The 14,848-nt window shown below is 37.4% G+C and overlaps 1 protein-coding gene across 3 annotated transcripts in view; it reads left to right on the top strand.

The window, feature by feature from the left end:
- Positions 1 to 14,848, top strand: part of VWA8 (von Willebrand factor A domain containing 8) — a 359,206-nt gene that overhangs the window by 165,802 nt on the left and 178,556 nt on the right. For all 3 annotated transcript variants that reach the window (XM_027116169.1, XM_027116168.1, XM_027116171.1), the window contains exon 21: positions 11,564 to 11,640. In XM_027116169.1, coding sequence (XP_026971970.1) covers positions 11,564 to 11,640 — 77 coding nt within the window. The remainder of the gene's footprint in view (positions 1 to 11,563; positions 11,641 to 14,848) is intronic.

Raw genomic sequence — 14,848 nt, 5'->3', positions numbered from 1 at the left:
AAAAAAAAAAAAAAAAAAAAAAAAAAAAAAAAAAAAATCTACATAGAAACTCTGAGTGCTTTAGCCAACTTCAGTTCCTTTCAAACTTGTTTTCAAAAACGAACATCTGTGTTAAGATATGAACAAGATTCTATGGTTAGACTTATATTTTTTCCCAGCTTTATTGAGGTAGAATTGACAAAAAAAAAATGTATTTGAAGTGTACAACGTGATGATTTGATATAACCATACATTCTGAAAGGATTCCCCCCATCAAGTTAATTAATATATCCATCACCTCACATATTTACCTTTTTTGTGTGAGAACATTTAAGTTTTACTGTCTTAGCAAATTTCAATTATACAATACAGTGTTATCAACTGTAGGCACCATGTTATACTAATATATAATATATATTATGATATATATTACTAATATATATATTATATAACATATATATATATATATATATATATATATAAAACTAATATATCCTCAGACCTTATTCACCTTATAAGTGAAAGTTTGTACCCTTTTACTAACCTCTCCCTATTTCCTCCACTGCTCAGATCCTGGCAATCACTTTTCTACTTTGTCTCTATGAGTTCAACCTCTTTTTCTTTCTTTTTAAGATTCCACATATAAATGATACCATGCAGTATTCGTCTTTCCTTATCTGGCTTATTTCACTTAGCATAAGGGTCATTACGGTTAGACCTTTGATTGCTTCCATTTGGTTGTATGAGGGGGAAGGAGCCACCTGTAGTATTTGCTAGCAAATGCAGAGCGAGTGCCCCACAGGGATGTGTTTTTCTAAGGACTGGTATGCAGTTATATGTTCTCTTTCCCCGTGCTTTCCTCTGAGTCCTGATCATCTAGGAGATATCTTTTTCAGGAGTGTGTACTTTTGCAGTCATAGTAACTCAGGTCCTCTGTCGACACCTTTGAAAACACCCTACTTTATTTATCAGTGGTATTTCAGTACCTTAATATCTTACACACCTTCTCATCTTCACCCTTTATCCGTCTTGTGAACCAAAACAATGAAAAAAGAAAAAGACCAGGAAGTGAAGCTACAGCTGGTAAGTTAAGGTCTACTGATGCTCAGCTGTCCCCGGGTAGTGTCACTGGTGTTTTCCCTCAAATGAAAAGTGACAGCCATCTGGAAAACACCTATTTCAATTACATGATTTAGTTTGAAACTAAGTAAACCATTTGTAGCAATTGATCAGGCTCCTTTTCTCTTTCTAAAACATTATATGATGACTACTCAAAAAAAAAAACCCAAAACAAAAAAACAAGTCAGTTAGAATTGAAGCTTTGGGGATTAAATATTGGCAGAGAAGCCAGTAGTGGGTTGTTATAATTATACAATAAAGTGTAATGAATGCTGTTAATACAAACTGTCTATAGATTGATACAGTTTACCCATCCTTCTGTTTGCAAACTAAAAACTGGCTGAAGTTCATGAAAGAAACTTTTCAATAGGCAAAGTTGTCAATTTAGAGATGTTTTGAAAGATTGCTGTTACCAGTAGTAACTTTTACAATGAGGAAATAAAAGGGAGTAAGTGTTGATTTTGAGGTATCTCAAGGTTTATTATCTTTATTGAGCCAAATCCCATCTTTTCTTTCCATGTCATACTATCTTTTCTAAGAATCTTTGACGTTAGACAAGGTTTCATAACAGTTGGGAAGCTAAAAACAAGTCTATAAAATCACTTACCATAGCAAAATAAAGTAGGCCACATCTTCTTTTGGTGAAATAAAATTATTTCGTTTAATCTTTCCGATTTTCTTTGTGGGATGTTATGGCACAGCACATCGACCCTCCAGTAAATGAAGCAGAATTGCTGCCTGTCAGCCAAAAGGGATAGGGTGCCCTGAAATTACACGTTTGATGCTCCCTAAGTATACAATGCTTCATGTCCTAGAACCACTTTAGTATGCTGCTACATGCGTTATATTCTACTTACTGTAATTATAACATCACATGTACCTTTCATACAATTAGGAGTTTCATGCTGGCATTTTAAAAGAATCGTAGCATGACCTTCTATTTATTTCAGCTTTACTGACAGGGAAAAAAGAGAAATGGCTATTTACTTTCAAGCCAGTAATGCTTTTTTTTGTCACAACTCTACTCAAGAATAAGCTTTCTTCCTCCCCATATCTTATTTTCTTTTGATTTGCAGAGCTATATTCTATTTGAAATACAAAGTATTTGTTGTGACTATTTTGGGTTATAGATTGAGCTTATAGGTGCATAATGTTTTTGTTGTTTAAAAACTTCTTAAGAGGGCTTCCCTGGTGGCGCAGTGGTTGAGAGTCCGCCTGCCGATGCAGGGGACACGGGTTCGTGCCCCGGTCCGGGAAGATCCCGCATGCCGCGGAGCGGCTGGGCCCGTGAGCCATGGCCGCTGAGCCTGCGCGTGCGGAGCCTGTGCTCCGCAACGGGAGAGGCCACAGCAGTGGGAGGCCCTCGTACCGCAAAAAAAAAAAAAAACCCTTAAGAATAAACTTCTGTTTCTGAATAAGAATATTTAAGTTTTGAGAGGTTGAAGGAAGAAATATTTTAGTAATGTGGCGTTCTAAAATGCTCAGGTACCCCCCCTTACGTAAGAATTATTTTTAAAATATATAGTATTTGTTTTAAGAAATGAAAATTTAATCATTTGCATATAATGTTTCCTGATTTCTGATGTTAGACAAATTGCAAAGCAAGTCATCAAAATTTAATTTATATTTAATGAGGCAAAACTAATAATTCACAGTTACTTCTACATGAATATAGTCCAATAATTTGCCAGATTTGTCAACCTTTTTGGGTTTTTTTCCATTTTAAGCTAGTCCTTTGTATCATTTTACCGGATAATAGCACTCTGGTGAAATATTTATACTTAAGCTGTCCTTGTATTCCACAGTTCATATTTTTTACCTTTACCAAAATTCTAATATATTTTGTCTTCCTTAAAAAATAAAGAGTCAGCTCTGGCTGATTTTCATAGGGGAGGCCTTCTCTGTCTGACTTTCATGTGCTTTATGTTTCTAGAGTACTGATGCTTTAGGTACTCTTTCCAGTTCCATGGCACTTTCTGCTCTATCAGCAGTGAGATAAATCTTAGAAAGCAACTCTTAATTTTATGAATATTTTCCTGCTAAAAGTTGAAAGTGGCTCCCCCTTGCCTATCAGATAAAATCTCTTTCATAGGGAAACACTCAAAACAACCTATGACCTGGTTCCAAACTTCTTGTATAGTTCTAGTTCTTCCAGATCAGAGTTTCTTAGCCTCCCTAAGTATACTATGCCCTTTTGTTCTCCCAGCCATTTTTCATATTGTTTGTTTCATATAGTGCTTCTTCCCCTCATCTTTGCCTATGAAAATCCTACAGTTTTCAAGAGCTCGGATTTTTTTCCTCTATGAAGCCTGTCTTAGACACCCCCAAATAGAAATAATCTTGTTTTCCTCTGAACGTTTATAGTATTTTATCACTATCTAATTCATCTTTCTCTTAAGGTTGTTGTGATTTTTTAATTTCATCTATAATTGAATTACAGATTTCTTATGAGCGAGGATTAAAAATAGTAATAATTGTTATGTTTTACAATTTCCAATATACTTTTAAAAATCATTTCATTTAGTTCTACAGCAATGCTTTGGGATAAATATTTTTATTTTCCATACTTTACAAATAAGCAGATTGAAACTCGAGGTTAAAATATTTGCTCAAGATCACATAGCTAGTTAATGATTGAGTTAGGACTCAGATCTCCAAAGCTCATACATTTTTTTCACCATACCACACTAACTCTCATACTAGTAATACAACAACAACAATAATAGTGTATAATAGCTCACTTATGTTGAGTGCTTATAATAGGCCAGGAACTATGCTTTGCATACAGAGTACAGGGCATTTTAAAATTTTCTATTATGAAATTTTTTAATATGTTCTATAAAAAGTAGGGTATATAATGAACTCCTTTGTACCCATAACTTAGTTTCAACAATTACCAGCATTTTGTTTATCTTGTTTTATCTGTATTGAACATACTATCTATATGTTACCTTTTAATACATCATTCTTTTACATAATGCATTTTTCTTACAGTAGCTCAGTTTTTATCTCTGATATGATCACAATCCCATTATTACTCCTAACAAGTTAATAATAACCCCTTAATATACTCTGATACCCTGTTTTCCTCCGTTATCTCCAAAGTGTCATTTTACAGTTGGTTTGTTTCAGTCAGCATACAGACAAAGCATGATCATTGCACGTAGTTGATGTACCTCCTGAGTCCCTTAGAAAGTTGAAAGATGCATTCTCCTGTTCTCTTTATCCTTAGAGGTATTGACCCACTTTCATGAATATAAACATTTTATCAGAATTATACCAATATCAATGAACTTCCAACGAGGAAGTATGTTCTAAAGTAAATTTCATTAAGCCAGTTTAACTTCTTGATTAATTTACATAATGAAATTAAACCATATTCATTTCTTCCAGGCTAGAAATTTCTTTTTTTTTTTAACAAATTTATTTTATTTTTGGCTGCGTTGGGTCTTCGTTGCTGCGTGAGGGCTTTTCTCTAGTTGCGGTGAGCAGGGGCTACTCTTTGTTGCAGTGCGCGGGCTCTAGGCGCATGGGCTTCAGTAGTTGTGGCACAAGGGCTCAGTAGTTGTGGCTCGTGGGCCCTAGAGCGCAGGCTCAGTAGTTGTGGCGCACGGGCTTAGTTGCTATGCGGCATGTGGGATCTTTCCGGACCAGGGCCTGAACCCGTGTCCCCTGCATTGGCAGGTGGATTCTTAACCACTGCGCCACCAGGGAAGCCCTAGAAATTTCCTTCTGAATTTCTTCCCAGCCTTTTTTTCCTGAATTTTCATAGCATTTAATTTTGAAATCTTCTATACACTATGAAAATCAGTAAACATACATTTAATACTCACTAAGGAGGACTCTATACACATTGTTATTACATAATTCTATATAATCCTTTGTATCTCATACCATCTATTAATTAGAGGCTTGTAATTAATGGACTTAGTTTTCTCCTGGTATAGGCTTAGTAAATGTTTGTTGAATTATTTAGTATTGAGATGCTGTGAATATTTTATTGCCAAAATTAAAGAATGTGTGAATTTTGTTAATTAATCATTTGAACTGAGCCCTGGCAGATTGCTAATGTGTCACATCAGAAATATACCATGTTGCTATGCCAGAATAATTATCTAATATCTGTAGAGGGGCTGAACAGTGTGTCCAGAAATTTTCCCGCCTGTGTCCCCAGCAAGTAGTGGCAGCAGGGAACTTGATAACTAAATGTGCCCTGTTTCTAGTAGCTACAGCGGCCTAGGAGTCCTAAGGCTATGAAATATTTGGTTTCATCAAATATAATGACACTCATCTTTATTTTATATTACATTATTTGTATCCTTTCTCAAACCTCTTGCTATGAAGTTGCCTGAATTGCAATATGGAAGTTCTTTGCCATGCTGCACATTCTCTCTAACATTCAGTTTATCTGTCCAGTGTTTCTTAGTGAATATTTTTCTTGCCTTTGTTCTGAATTTGTGTATTACTTTTGTAGACACATTGATTTTTTTTGCCACAGTATTTGTTATGGATGCTTTGGTCATACCTAACGACCAAACTAGCAAAGAATATATCTTTGCCATTTATAGCAACACATTATTTCAAAGGGAAATTGCAGGGAGGTGGATTTTATTATTCCTGTTTGGAAAGGAGGTTTTGACTTTGCCAGGGAACTTTATAAGTATGTTTAAAGCCATGCAAACTGGTAGTGCAATTGAAAAGCGTGTTGTTTTGTCTGACTTCCAGGTACCGTTTTTTGAATCTGTTACAGGGAACCCATTTATGGAAATGTTGGGATTGTGTACTATTTAGTTTTAATTTTTTTCTGATTACATAACTAATGCATGTTCACTGAGAGAATTTGGAAAACAAGAAACTTCCAGTGAGTCATAAAGCAGTGACCTCTCATTTTGTTATTGGATTAAAGAATATTAGAACAAGATAGTGTTTAGAGATCAGCTTGTCTAGGCCCTCTTTATTCAAATGAATAAAGATGGTAGTAGAAACCTGCACCTGAGACAGATTAAGGAGGGATTATTGTCTGAGTCTCCCAACTGCTGGTATAGGGAGTATATTTTCAGGCACTTTGGACAAAGAATTAGAAGTTTCAACGTTTGATGGAAATTTTATGGTTATAGAAAAGCAGCCGCAATTTATTTCTCCTGATTTTGTTGTAATGTTAGTTTTCTCGTTGTTATTTTTGACTGCAGTAGGTATTTGTTGATGATATCCATACAGTAGCTTTTCTAAAAGGAAAATTAGGACCCTATGAAAAAAGTCTTTAAGTATTATACAAACTGAGCTATGAAAATTATTGAAGAATTGAGGGGAACTGGAAAGAAGGCCCAAACGTAAGAGGCTTCAGAGACCATGAGGGAAAGCTGAACACCGGCTGTGGCAAACACTCACTTGGTGTCCGTTTCAAAAGTTACTACAGAAGAAAAGTTCCAGCTTGACTTCCTCACCTTCTCCCTCCTGAACCTTGGATACCATACAGGGAGTTCCTGGACACATGTTTTAGACTATTTTATAATCTTGGAGTAACTGATCTTTGACTCCACGACATCAGCCTATAAACTCTCATGTAAAGCAATTCAGGGAGGCTACCTCCTGACATTCTGTTTTGCCATATAGTGAAACAGAAAACAGCCCAATCTTTCAAGTCAGAGTGGATTTGCCTTCAAAATCCCATTGTGTGCAGGGTCTTAATTGCTTAGAACTTAAGTTTGCTTTTCTCTAAAACAGGAGCATTACCTCCTACTGACATGGCTGGCTTGAGGATTTGAGTGGTAAAGCACTGAAAGGGTGTGTATGCGTATAGCAGCGGGCTCCATAAATGCCAGTTTCCTCCTCTTTGTTGACACAAAGGGAGCAGAATGTTCTGGAAGGAGCTTTCTACCTCCTTTAGCGAGAGCACATCATACGACTGCCCTTTCCTTTTCATCCCGTCTTTCCTCAAATGTTAATAGTTATGACCTGCAGGTTACATGTGCGTGCCGGTGAGAGAGACACGGAAGAGGGCCGATCCCGGCCTCCAGGAGTGTGTCTTTCTGCCGAGGCACCTGACACATCACTAAGGTACAGTGTGGTGAGGCCTGTGAAAGACAGTTGTTTAGGGACGCGAAGAGGAAACCATGCTGGTGCTCTGAGTTGAAAGAGAGAAAGCATTGGGACAGTCAGGCAAAGCTTCAGAGAAGCTGGGACATTTCATCAGAACACTAAGGAGTGAGTGGAAGATGGCAGAGAGATGGGGAAAGGCAGCCTAAATGAGTCAGAAAAAACAACGTCCGCAGAGAAGCAGCAGCACAAAGGTTCTGGAGACGGCTGGCTGCTCTTTGGGTGAGACTTGGCAGAGGGCCATCATGGCACGCTTGCAAGTTCATCCGCTGTGAGGGATCCTTCAACATTTCCGTCCCAGGACAATTACTCTTAGCCCAGATCCCACCCCGAGACCCATTTTCTCTTGTCTGCTCTCCGTTCCTCTTTAGCCCTTTTCTTCTACTCTGCTTCTTGCCCCCCTTGACAAGATATGGATTGACTTTCCCAGTCCTGTATCTTCTAGTCCAGGAAGGCAAGCTCTTTTTCTTTACAGGATTTTACTTATGCTCTCTCTGAGGAAACAGGGTAACTGAAATAATGAGCCTGAGAACGTTGAACGAGTCCCAGAATCTTTCAAAGTTCTTGAAGTCATGTCTCTGATCCTTCCTCTCACAGAAGCTGGTAGCAGGTTTACCTCCTGTCCTCGTGTCTGTGGGGCTGAATATAGCCCTTCTTCCTCCTAACCCTGTAAAGGACCGTGTGACTCCTGCCTCTGTGAAGGTCCTTCTTTCTAGTATGTTGTCACAAAGAACACAATGGGATGGAACGCTAATGATAACAGTAAGCATCATCCTTATGAGACAATTTGTAGTTTGTTGTGTTTTTTTTTTTTTTTGCGGTACGCGGGCCTCTCACTGTTGTGGCCTCTCCCGTTGCGGAGCGCAGGCTCCGGACCCGCAGGCTCAGCGGCCATGGCTCACGGGCCCAGCCGCTCCACGGCATGTGGGATCTTCCCGGACCGGGGCACGAACCCGCGTCCCCTGCATCGGCAGGCGGACTCTCAACCACTGCGCCACCAGGGAAGCCCATAAACTGCCTTTTTTTAAACCAGACTTTCCTCTCCCACCCAGCAAATGCACTTCCCCGCCCCTATTTCTTGTGTCGTAAGCAGCATCACCTTCCACCCTGTGGCCCAGGACAGAAAGGTTGATTTGTCCAGCTCCTCGTCCCCACATCCAGTCCATCACCAAGTCCTGTTAGTTCTTTCCCTTAAATCTCTCTTAAATACATTCATTTCTCTCTGCTCCTTACTTTAAGCCACCTTCATCTCCTGCCTGAGCTTTCTAAGGAATTTCCAAGTGGCTTTCCTTTGCTTTCAGTCTTGCTCTCTGCCAGATCATTTCACCAGAGTGATTTTCCAAAAATGAAGATCTGATCCTATTACTCCTCTGCTTCAGTGGCCTTTTGGTGCTTTCAGGAAGCGGTCCAAACGCTTTTACGTGGCTTCCAAGACTTCCAGAGCTAGACCCTGCCTCCTGCTCTAGCCTCCCTTCTCACCCTTCCTCATTCTTGCTGCTTGACATCCCTCAGACCTGTCCAGCTCTCCAGCTCACTAGTACCCACAAGTCTTTACACATACGGTTCTCCCTTCCTGGAACACTTCTCTTTCTGCTCCTTCCTTTACCTCTTTAATTCCTTGATATTTCAACTGAAATATCACTGTGCATAGTGGGGCTTCCTGAGCCCTTAGGTAAGTCTTCAAGCCTTTTGGATGTCCCACAGCAGAACACTTATCACATGTATATCTATTATGTTTGCTTAATTGTCTGTGTTTCCTACTAGATTGTAAGCTATGAGTGTGGCTCAGGGGCTGTGTAGCTATTTTATTTACCGTTGTATCCTACTCAGCTAGTGCAGTACCTATAACAAGGGAGGAAGGAGAGGAGAGAGAGAAAGAGAGAGGGAGAGGGAGAGGGAGAGGGAGAGGAAAGAAAGAAGAAAGAAAGAAAAAGAAAGAAGGAAGGAAAGAAAGAAAGAAAGAAAGAAGGAAGGAAAGAAAGGAGGGAGGGAGGAAGGAAGGAAAGAAAGAAAGAAAGGGAGAGAGAAAGAGTGAGAGAGAGTGGGAGGGAGAGAGGAAGGAAAGAAGAAAGAAAGAGTGAATGAAAGAAAGAAAGGGAGGGAAGGAGGAAAGAAGGAAGGAAGGAAAAACGTTTTTCAAATAGAGACTACAAAGATTCTAGTGACAGTTTGAATGAGATCAGGGAAAAGATAGACAAAAACATTCCGAGATTCATTCATTGAGCAGCTGGGTACATGACAATACTGTTATATTGGGGTTAAGAAAAAAGAAGAGTAAGTCTGGGTGGAAGCATAATGAGTTTAGTATGAACATCTGGTGCAGAAGTTCAGTTGACAATTAGGAATAGGGAATCTCATCTCAGCTAGAGCTTAGGAAAGAAGTGTGAGCCATATATGATGACTGAAGTCAAGGGAGTGGGAGGGAGTGGGTGAGATTCCCAGAGACGGTATATGGAACTAGAAGATGTCTGAGGTTGGAGTTCTGAAGACCCTAACCTTTGTTAAAAACAAGACAACTGGCCCCAGATGGAGTCACCTATGCTAAATCCTACGTCACAAAACCCAGACTTAACTAGGTAACCGTTTCAGCCTCTCCCAGAAATGGAATCTTAAACCAGTCAATGAGGAATCACTGGTCAGCACTAGTGAGGTCATTTGCCTGATAGACCCCCTGCATTCCCCTAAAGGAAAGTGACCTTGTCCCAACCTAGTATAACAATTTTGCTAGTATAACTTCCTTGTCCTGCTCCCTTCTGCCTATAAAAGTCTTTCATTTTGTACAGCTCCTCAGAGCTCCTTTCTATCTGCTAGATGGGATGCTGCCCAATACATGAATCACTGAATAAAGTCAATATGCTCTTTAGGGGCTCCCCTGGTGGTGCAGCGGTTAAGAATCCGCCTGCCAGTGTAGGGGACACAGGTTCGAGCCCTGGTCTGGGAAGATCCCACATGCCGCAGAGCAACTGAGCCCGCGCACCACAGCTACTGAGCCCACGAACCAAAACTACTGAGCCTGCACGCCTAGAGCCTGTGCTCTGCAGCAAGAGAAACCCCCGCTCGCCACAACTAGAGAAAGCCTGCGCACAGCAACGAAGACCCAACGCAGCCAAAAATAAATAAATAAATTTACTTAAAAAAAAAGATCTTTAAAATTTACTCAGTTGAATTTTTTCTTTAAACGCATTTAAAGCAGACACAGCAAAAGAGCTTCTTAGTGGCAGCTTGGGACTTCACATTGCTTTGTCCTACATTCGTGGGCCTTGTAAGCTCCTGAAACAGTGCTCAGGAGGAGTTTGAAAAGGCATGGCTGATTCTGTAATCTTGCAAGTGGGGAGGGAGCAGGACCTCCCCATAGTAGTTTTTCATGACTTGTTTCTTTCAAGAAATCCTTTGTATTTCTGACATTACAATGCATTTATGATATATGTTTTTCTCTAGGTTTCTTGAACAGAGCTGATATATCAACACACATTTTACTCAGCTGAATTTATTTACTTAAAATTTTACGTTGATTGCGACATGCCATTTAAAGCCCACATGGCTATTTTACCGTACATTCGAATGTGAACATTATAAGAAATCAATGTGTTATTTATTGCTGGAACATACGTTACAGAACTCAGCTTTTTTAACTACTTCTACTCTTCCCACACAACCCACTTGTTAAAAGATTTACATCCCATTAATAGAGTATTCCACCTCTAAGTGAAGACTTTAAAATGGAGCAGTAACATGGGAATGGATTCCATTTTTAACAGTCTGTCCGCTATGAAAGGACAGCAACTCTCGCCATCAGTAAGTGGTAAGGAAATGAGGGCATTTCTAGGAAGAGCAGATACAGTTGAGACTTATTAATAAACTCTGGTTATAATTTTAGGTTTCCAAGGTTTTAAAGGACTAAAAAGTAGGATAAAAGGAGAAGAAATTAGTGTTTGATTAAAACAGAAGTACAGTATTGTATTTATCTTTATATAACTAAAACCACACTTCTGAAGAGCTGATTAGAAAAAATCATTGTTTTTACACTTATTTGATTTCCTTTAATGCCATTCTTCACATCTGAAATAGATAATATTCTGCTCTAATGTCTGCACTTCAGTGTAAAATTATAGAATAGAAAAAACAAGTCACAGAAGGTTAAAAATAATTATGAATATCCTTTTAAATAAGAACTTAGAGCTACTGTATTTAGAAGTAAAATTTTTTTTGAAAAAGCCTTTATGTCATAGAAGATGTGCTATATACGTTCACTCGTTCGGTTTTCCTTAACAATAAGCTAAAACAATAAGTAGGTTTTGGTAAGAGATTCTTCTGGTTTGTTTTACCTCCAGACAAAAGTTACTTTTAATGCTTCTTTGTGTAATTACAGGGTGTAGGAAAGAACAAGATTGTTGATAGATTCCTTCACCTGCTCAACAGACCTCGAGAATATATCCAGCTGCACAGGTAAGAGGATAAAACCCACAATCTCTTAAGATCTGGTTTAGTCATTTATTTTGCTCCCAGTACAATTTAAAAATACTTTCTTAAAGGCCCATTTTTAATATACCAGTTTAATTTCTGTTCCTCCTACTGTTATCTCTCCTCTCCTTAAAAGGTAATAAACCCATGCAAAATTTATTTTTAAAGTTACTAATGCTTTATAAACATGAATTAATAGATATTTTGTGGACAAAGAGTGATGAACATTACATTCAGGAAGCAGTTTTCATCAACATAAAGGCTCCTAAATTAGAAGAAAAATATGTAGAGACTAAGCCCACTCTCTAACAGGAAGCTAAAATAGCTCACAAGGAGAAACATAAGCTATGTGAATCTCAGGTGTGAGATAAGGAAGGCAAAACTATGAAGCAGTAAGTTATTAGTCTCCTTGCCTTCCTTGATGTAGATTATTTAATTTTGCTTGGTTAGAATGCTGGTCCAGGGATAGCTTTTAATCAAATAGATTTTCTCAACATGGATTGTTTTTAGCTTTATCAATGAACCTGTTCTGAATATTTTAAAAATAAAATATAAGCAGCAGATCCACCAAAGGGGAGAGAGAAAAAAAAAATCAAGGAATATACCAAGTAATAAGCAACTTAAAAGTAGACTGAATTGTTATTGTTTTAATCCCAGGAAATTAACAAAAATATTGTGTAGTGGAAATAACACTGGATTGAGTTACAAGAATTGGTTTCTGGTTTGGATCCTTTCACTAAATAATGATGTGTTCTTGGAAGGAAAATGTAGGAGAAAAGAAGGTAGAGTTAGTGGACTAAAGGAGAAAGAGAAGAGGACCAAAGTGAAGCTGAGAGATGGTCAAAAACTCCTTCTTGGCATTTACACCTCTGGCTGTGATGGAGTAACTAATACCAGGTTAGTCCTACCACAGTAAAGAACTATAAAACTGGACAAGACTCACAAACACTGGGAAAGGAACAACCACTAGGGACTGGTGAGCTGAACAATTACCAGAGTTCCCACATGGTTAAGAGACTTCATTAAACTTACTCCTGGTATTCATAAGATATCCTGTAAAGTTTATGCTTTAGAAGTAGGACCAATCTGCCCCTAGAGTAAAAGCTACTTTATGCCTACCCTTAATAAGTTTAAAAATAACACTTGAAAAAACAAGGATGTTTGCTATTTAACCCTATTTTGTAAGTTTTTCTCATACAAAACGATTTTAAAAGTTAAGGGGATGTATGCTGGGGGAAAATGTTTTGAAAAAAATCAAGCTGACATGAATTAACTGCTTAGCTGAACAAACTTACCAAGCAATGAAAGAAGACTACAAAATCCAAACATTTAACAACAGAGCATTCACAATATGAAGCATTCAATAGAATATTACTAGGCATACAGATAAGCAGAAAATAGACCCCAAATGGTCAATAGAAATAGACCCTAAAATGACAGATGATAGAATTAGCAGACAAGGACTGTAAAACAGTTGCCTTAAATATGTTCAAGCATATAAAGGGCATATAAAGGGGGAATGAACATAATGAGGGAATAATTAGGAATTCTCAGTACAGAAATAGCAACCTTAAAAAATCAGTCTCACATATGGGCAATTAGAGTTTCAAAAAAAAAGGACAAAGAACGGGGCAGAGTAATATTTAAAGATGTAATGGTGAAAAAATTTCCAAATTTGATGAAAACATGAAGTCACCAATCCAGGAAGCTCAATGAACCTCTAGCAGGATAAGCAGGAAACCACAATAAAGTACATTATAATCAAATTGTTGAAAATTGAAAAGGAAATCTTTAAAGCTGCCAGTGAAAAAAAGACATATTACATATAGGAGGAAAATCATAAAAATGATGACTGACTTGTCATGAGAAATAAATACCACAAGTCAGTGAAATAGTTGTTTTTAAAGAGCCAAAAGAAGAAAAAAAAGTCAGTATACAATAGTATATCTGGCAAAACATTCTTTAGAAATGCAGACATTCTTGGTTGAACAAAACAGTATTTTTTACTAGCAAACCTGCATAATATAAGAAAATTACAGTTCAGTATTAACCATGAGCATAGATACAAAAATCCTTAACAAGTATTAAATCAAATTCAACAATATATAAAAAGGATAATACATCATAACCAAGCTGGTTTTATCCCAGGAATATAAAGTTGGTTTAACATTTGAAATCAAATAATTTAATTCACTCTATTTACAGCATAAAGGAAAAGCCATATGATCATTTCAGTCATTGCCAAAAAACAAACAAACAAACAAAAACACTTGATGAGATGCAGTGCTTATTCATGATAAAATGTTACAGCAAATTACAAATAGCAGGAAACTCCCTCAACCTGTTAAGAGGCTTCTATGGAAAACCTATAACTAACTTATATTTAATGGTAAAAAAAAAAAAACAACTAAATACTTTCCTCCTATGATTGAGGAAAAGGCAAGGATATTCACTTTTCATCATTATGCTAGAGGTCCTAGCCAGTGCAGTAAGGCAAGAAAAAGTAATAAATGGTACATATGTTTAAACAGAAGAAGTAAAATTGTCTAGAGACAACATGATTGTGTATATTAAAAACCCTAAGAAATCAAAAAAAAAAGAAAAAACTATCAGGACTAAAAAGTAAATTGAGCTAGGTCACAGGATACAAGGTCAACGTACAGAATCAGTTGCATTCCTATCTAATTGCAATGGACAATGGGAAAATTAAAATATTTAGATACCTTTTATAATAGCATAAAAACATGAAATACTTAGGAATAAATTTAACAAAATTTGTACAAATTTTAATTTACTAATCTTAATAGGGCATGGCAAGCTCATCTCAACTCCTAAACTTCTATAGCTCACCTAATACATAGCTTCAGAAAATTTCTAGCCTATTCCCATATCATCTCACAGTTCTTCTTTATATGAATTACGCCTTATGTAAACCTAGGAATTTCAACTTACCTTTTTTCTTTTTTTAAGAATTTACTATGTCAAGATTACAGGACTAGGTGTTTTAGGAGATATGGAAAGAAATAAGAAACATAATCTCTATCTTTAAGGAGCTGTAATACTGTTCTTGTTTGTGATTATTTCAGTCTTTCATGTTCCACTTAATCTAAAAAAAAACTTTTTTTCCTCACCTTTAAGCCTTTCCACCAGTTTTTTTTCCTACATGAACAAAGTTTGGGGGAAATAATGAAAG

The sequence above is a fragment of the Aethalodelphis obliquidens genome, unplaced genomic scaffold (genome assembly GCF_003676395.1).
Source record: "Aethalodelphis obliquidens isolate GAN/ISIS:26980383/991018 unplaced genomic scaffold, ASM367639v1 scaffold16, whole genome shotgun sequence".
NCBI classification, from domain to species: Eukaryota; Metazoa; Chordata; class Mammalia; order Artiodactyla; family Delphinidae; genus Aethalodelphis; species Aethalodelphis obliquidens.
This window is presented reverse-complemented; position numbering and strand designations above follow the sequence as displayed.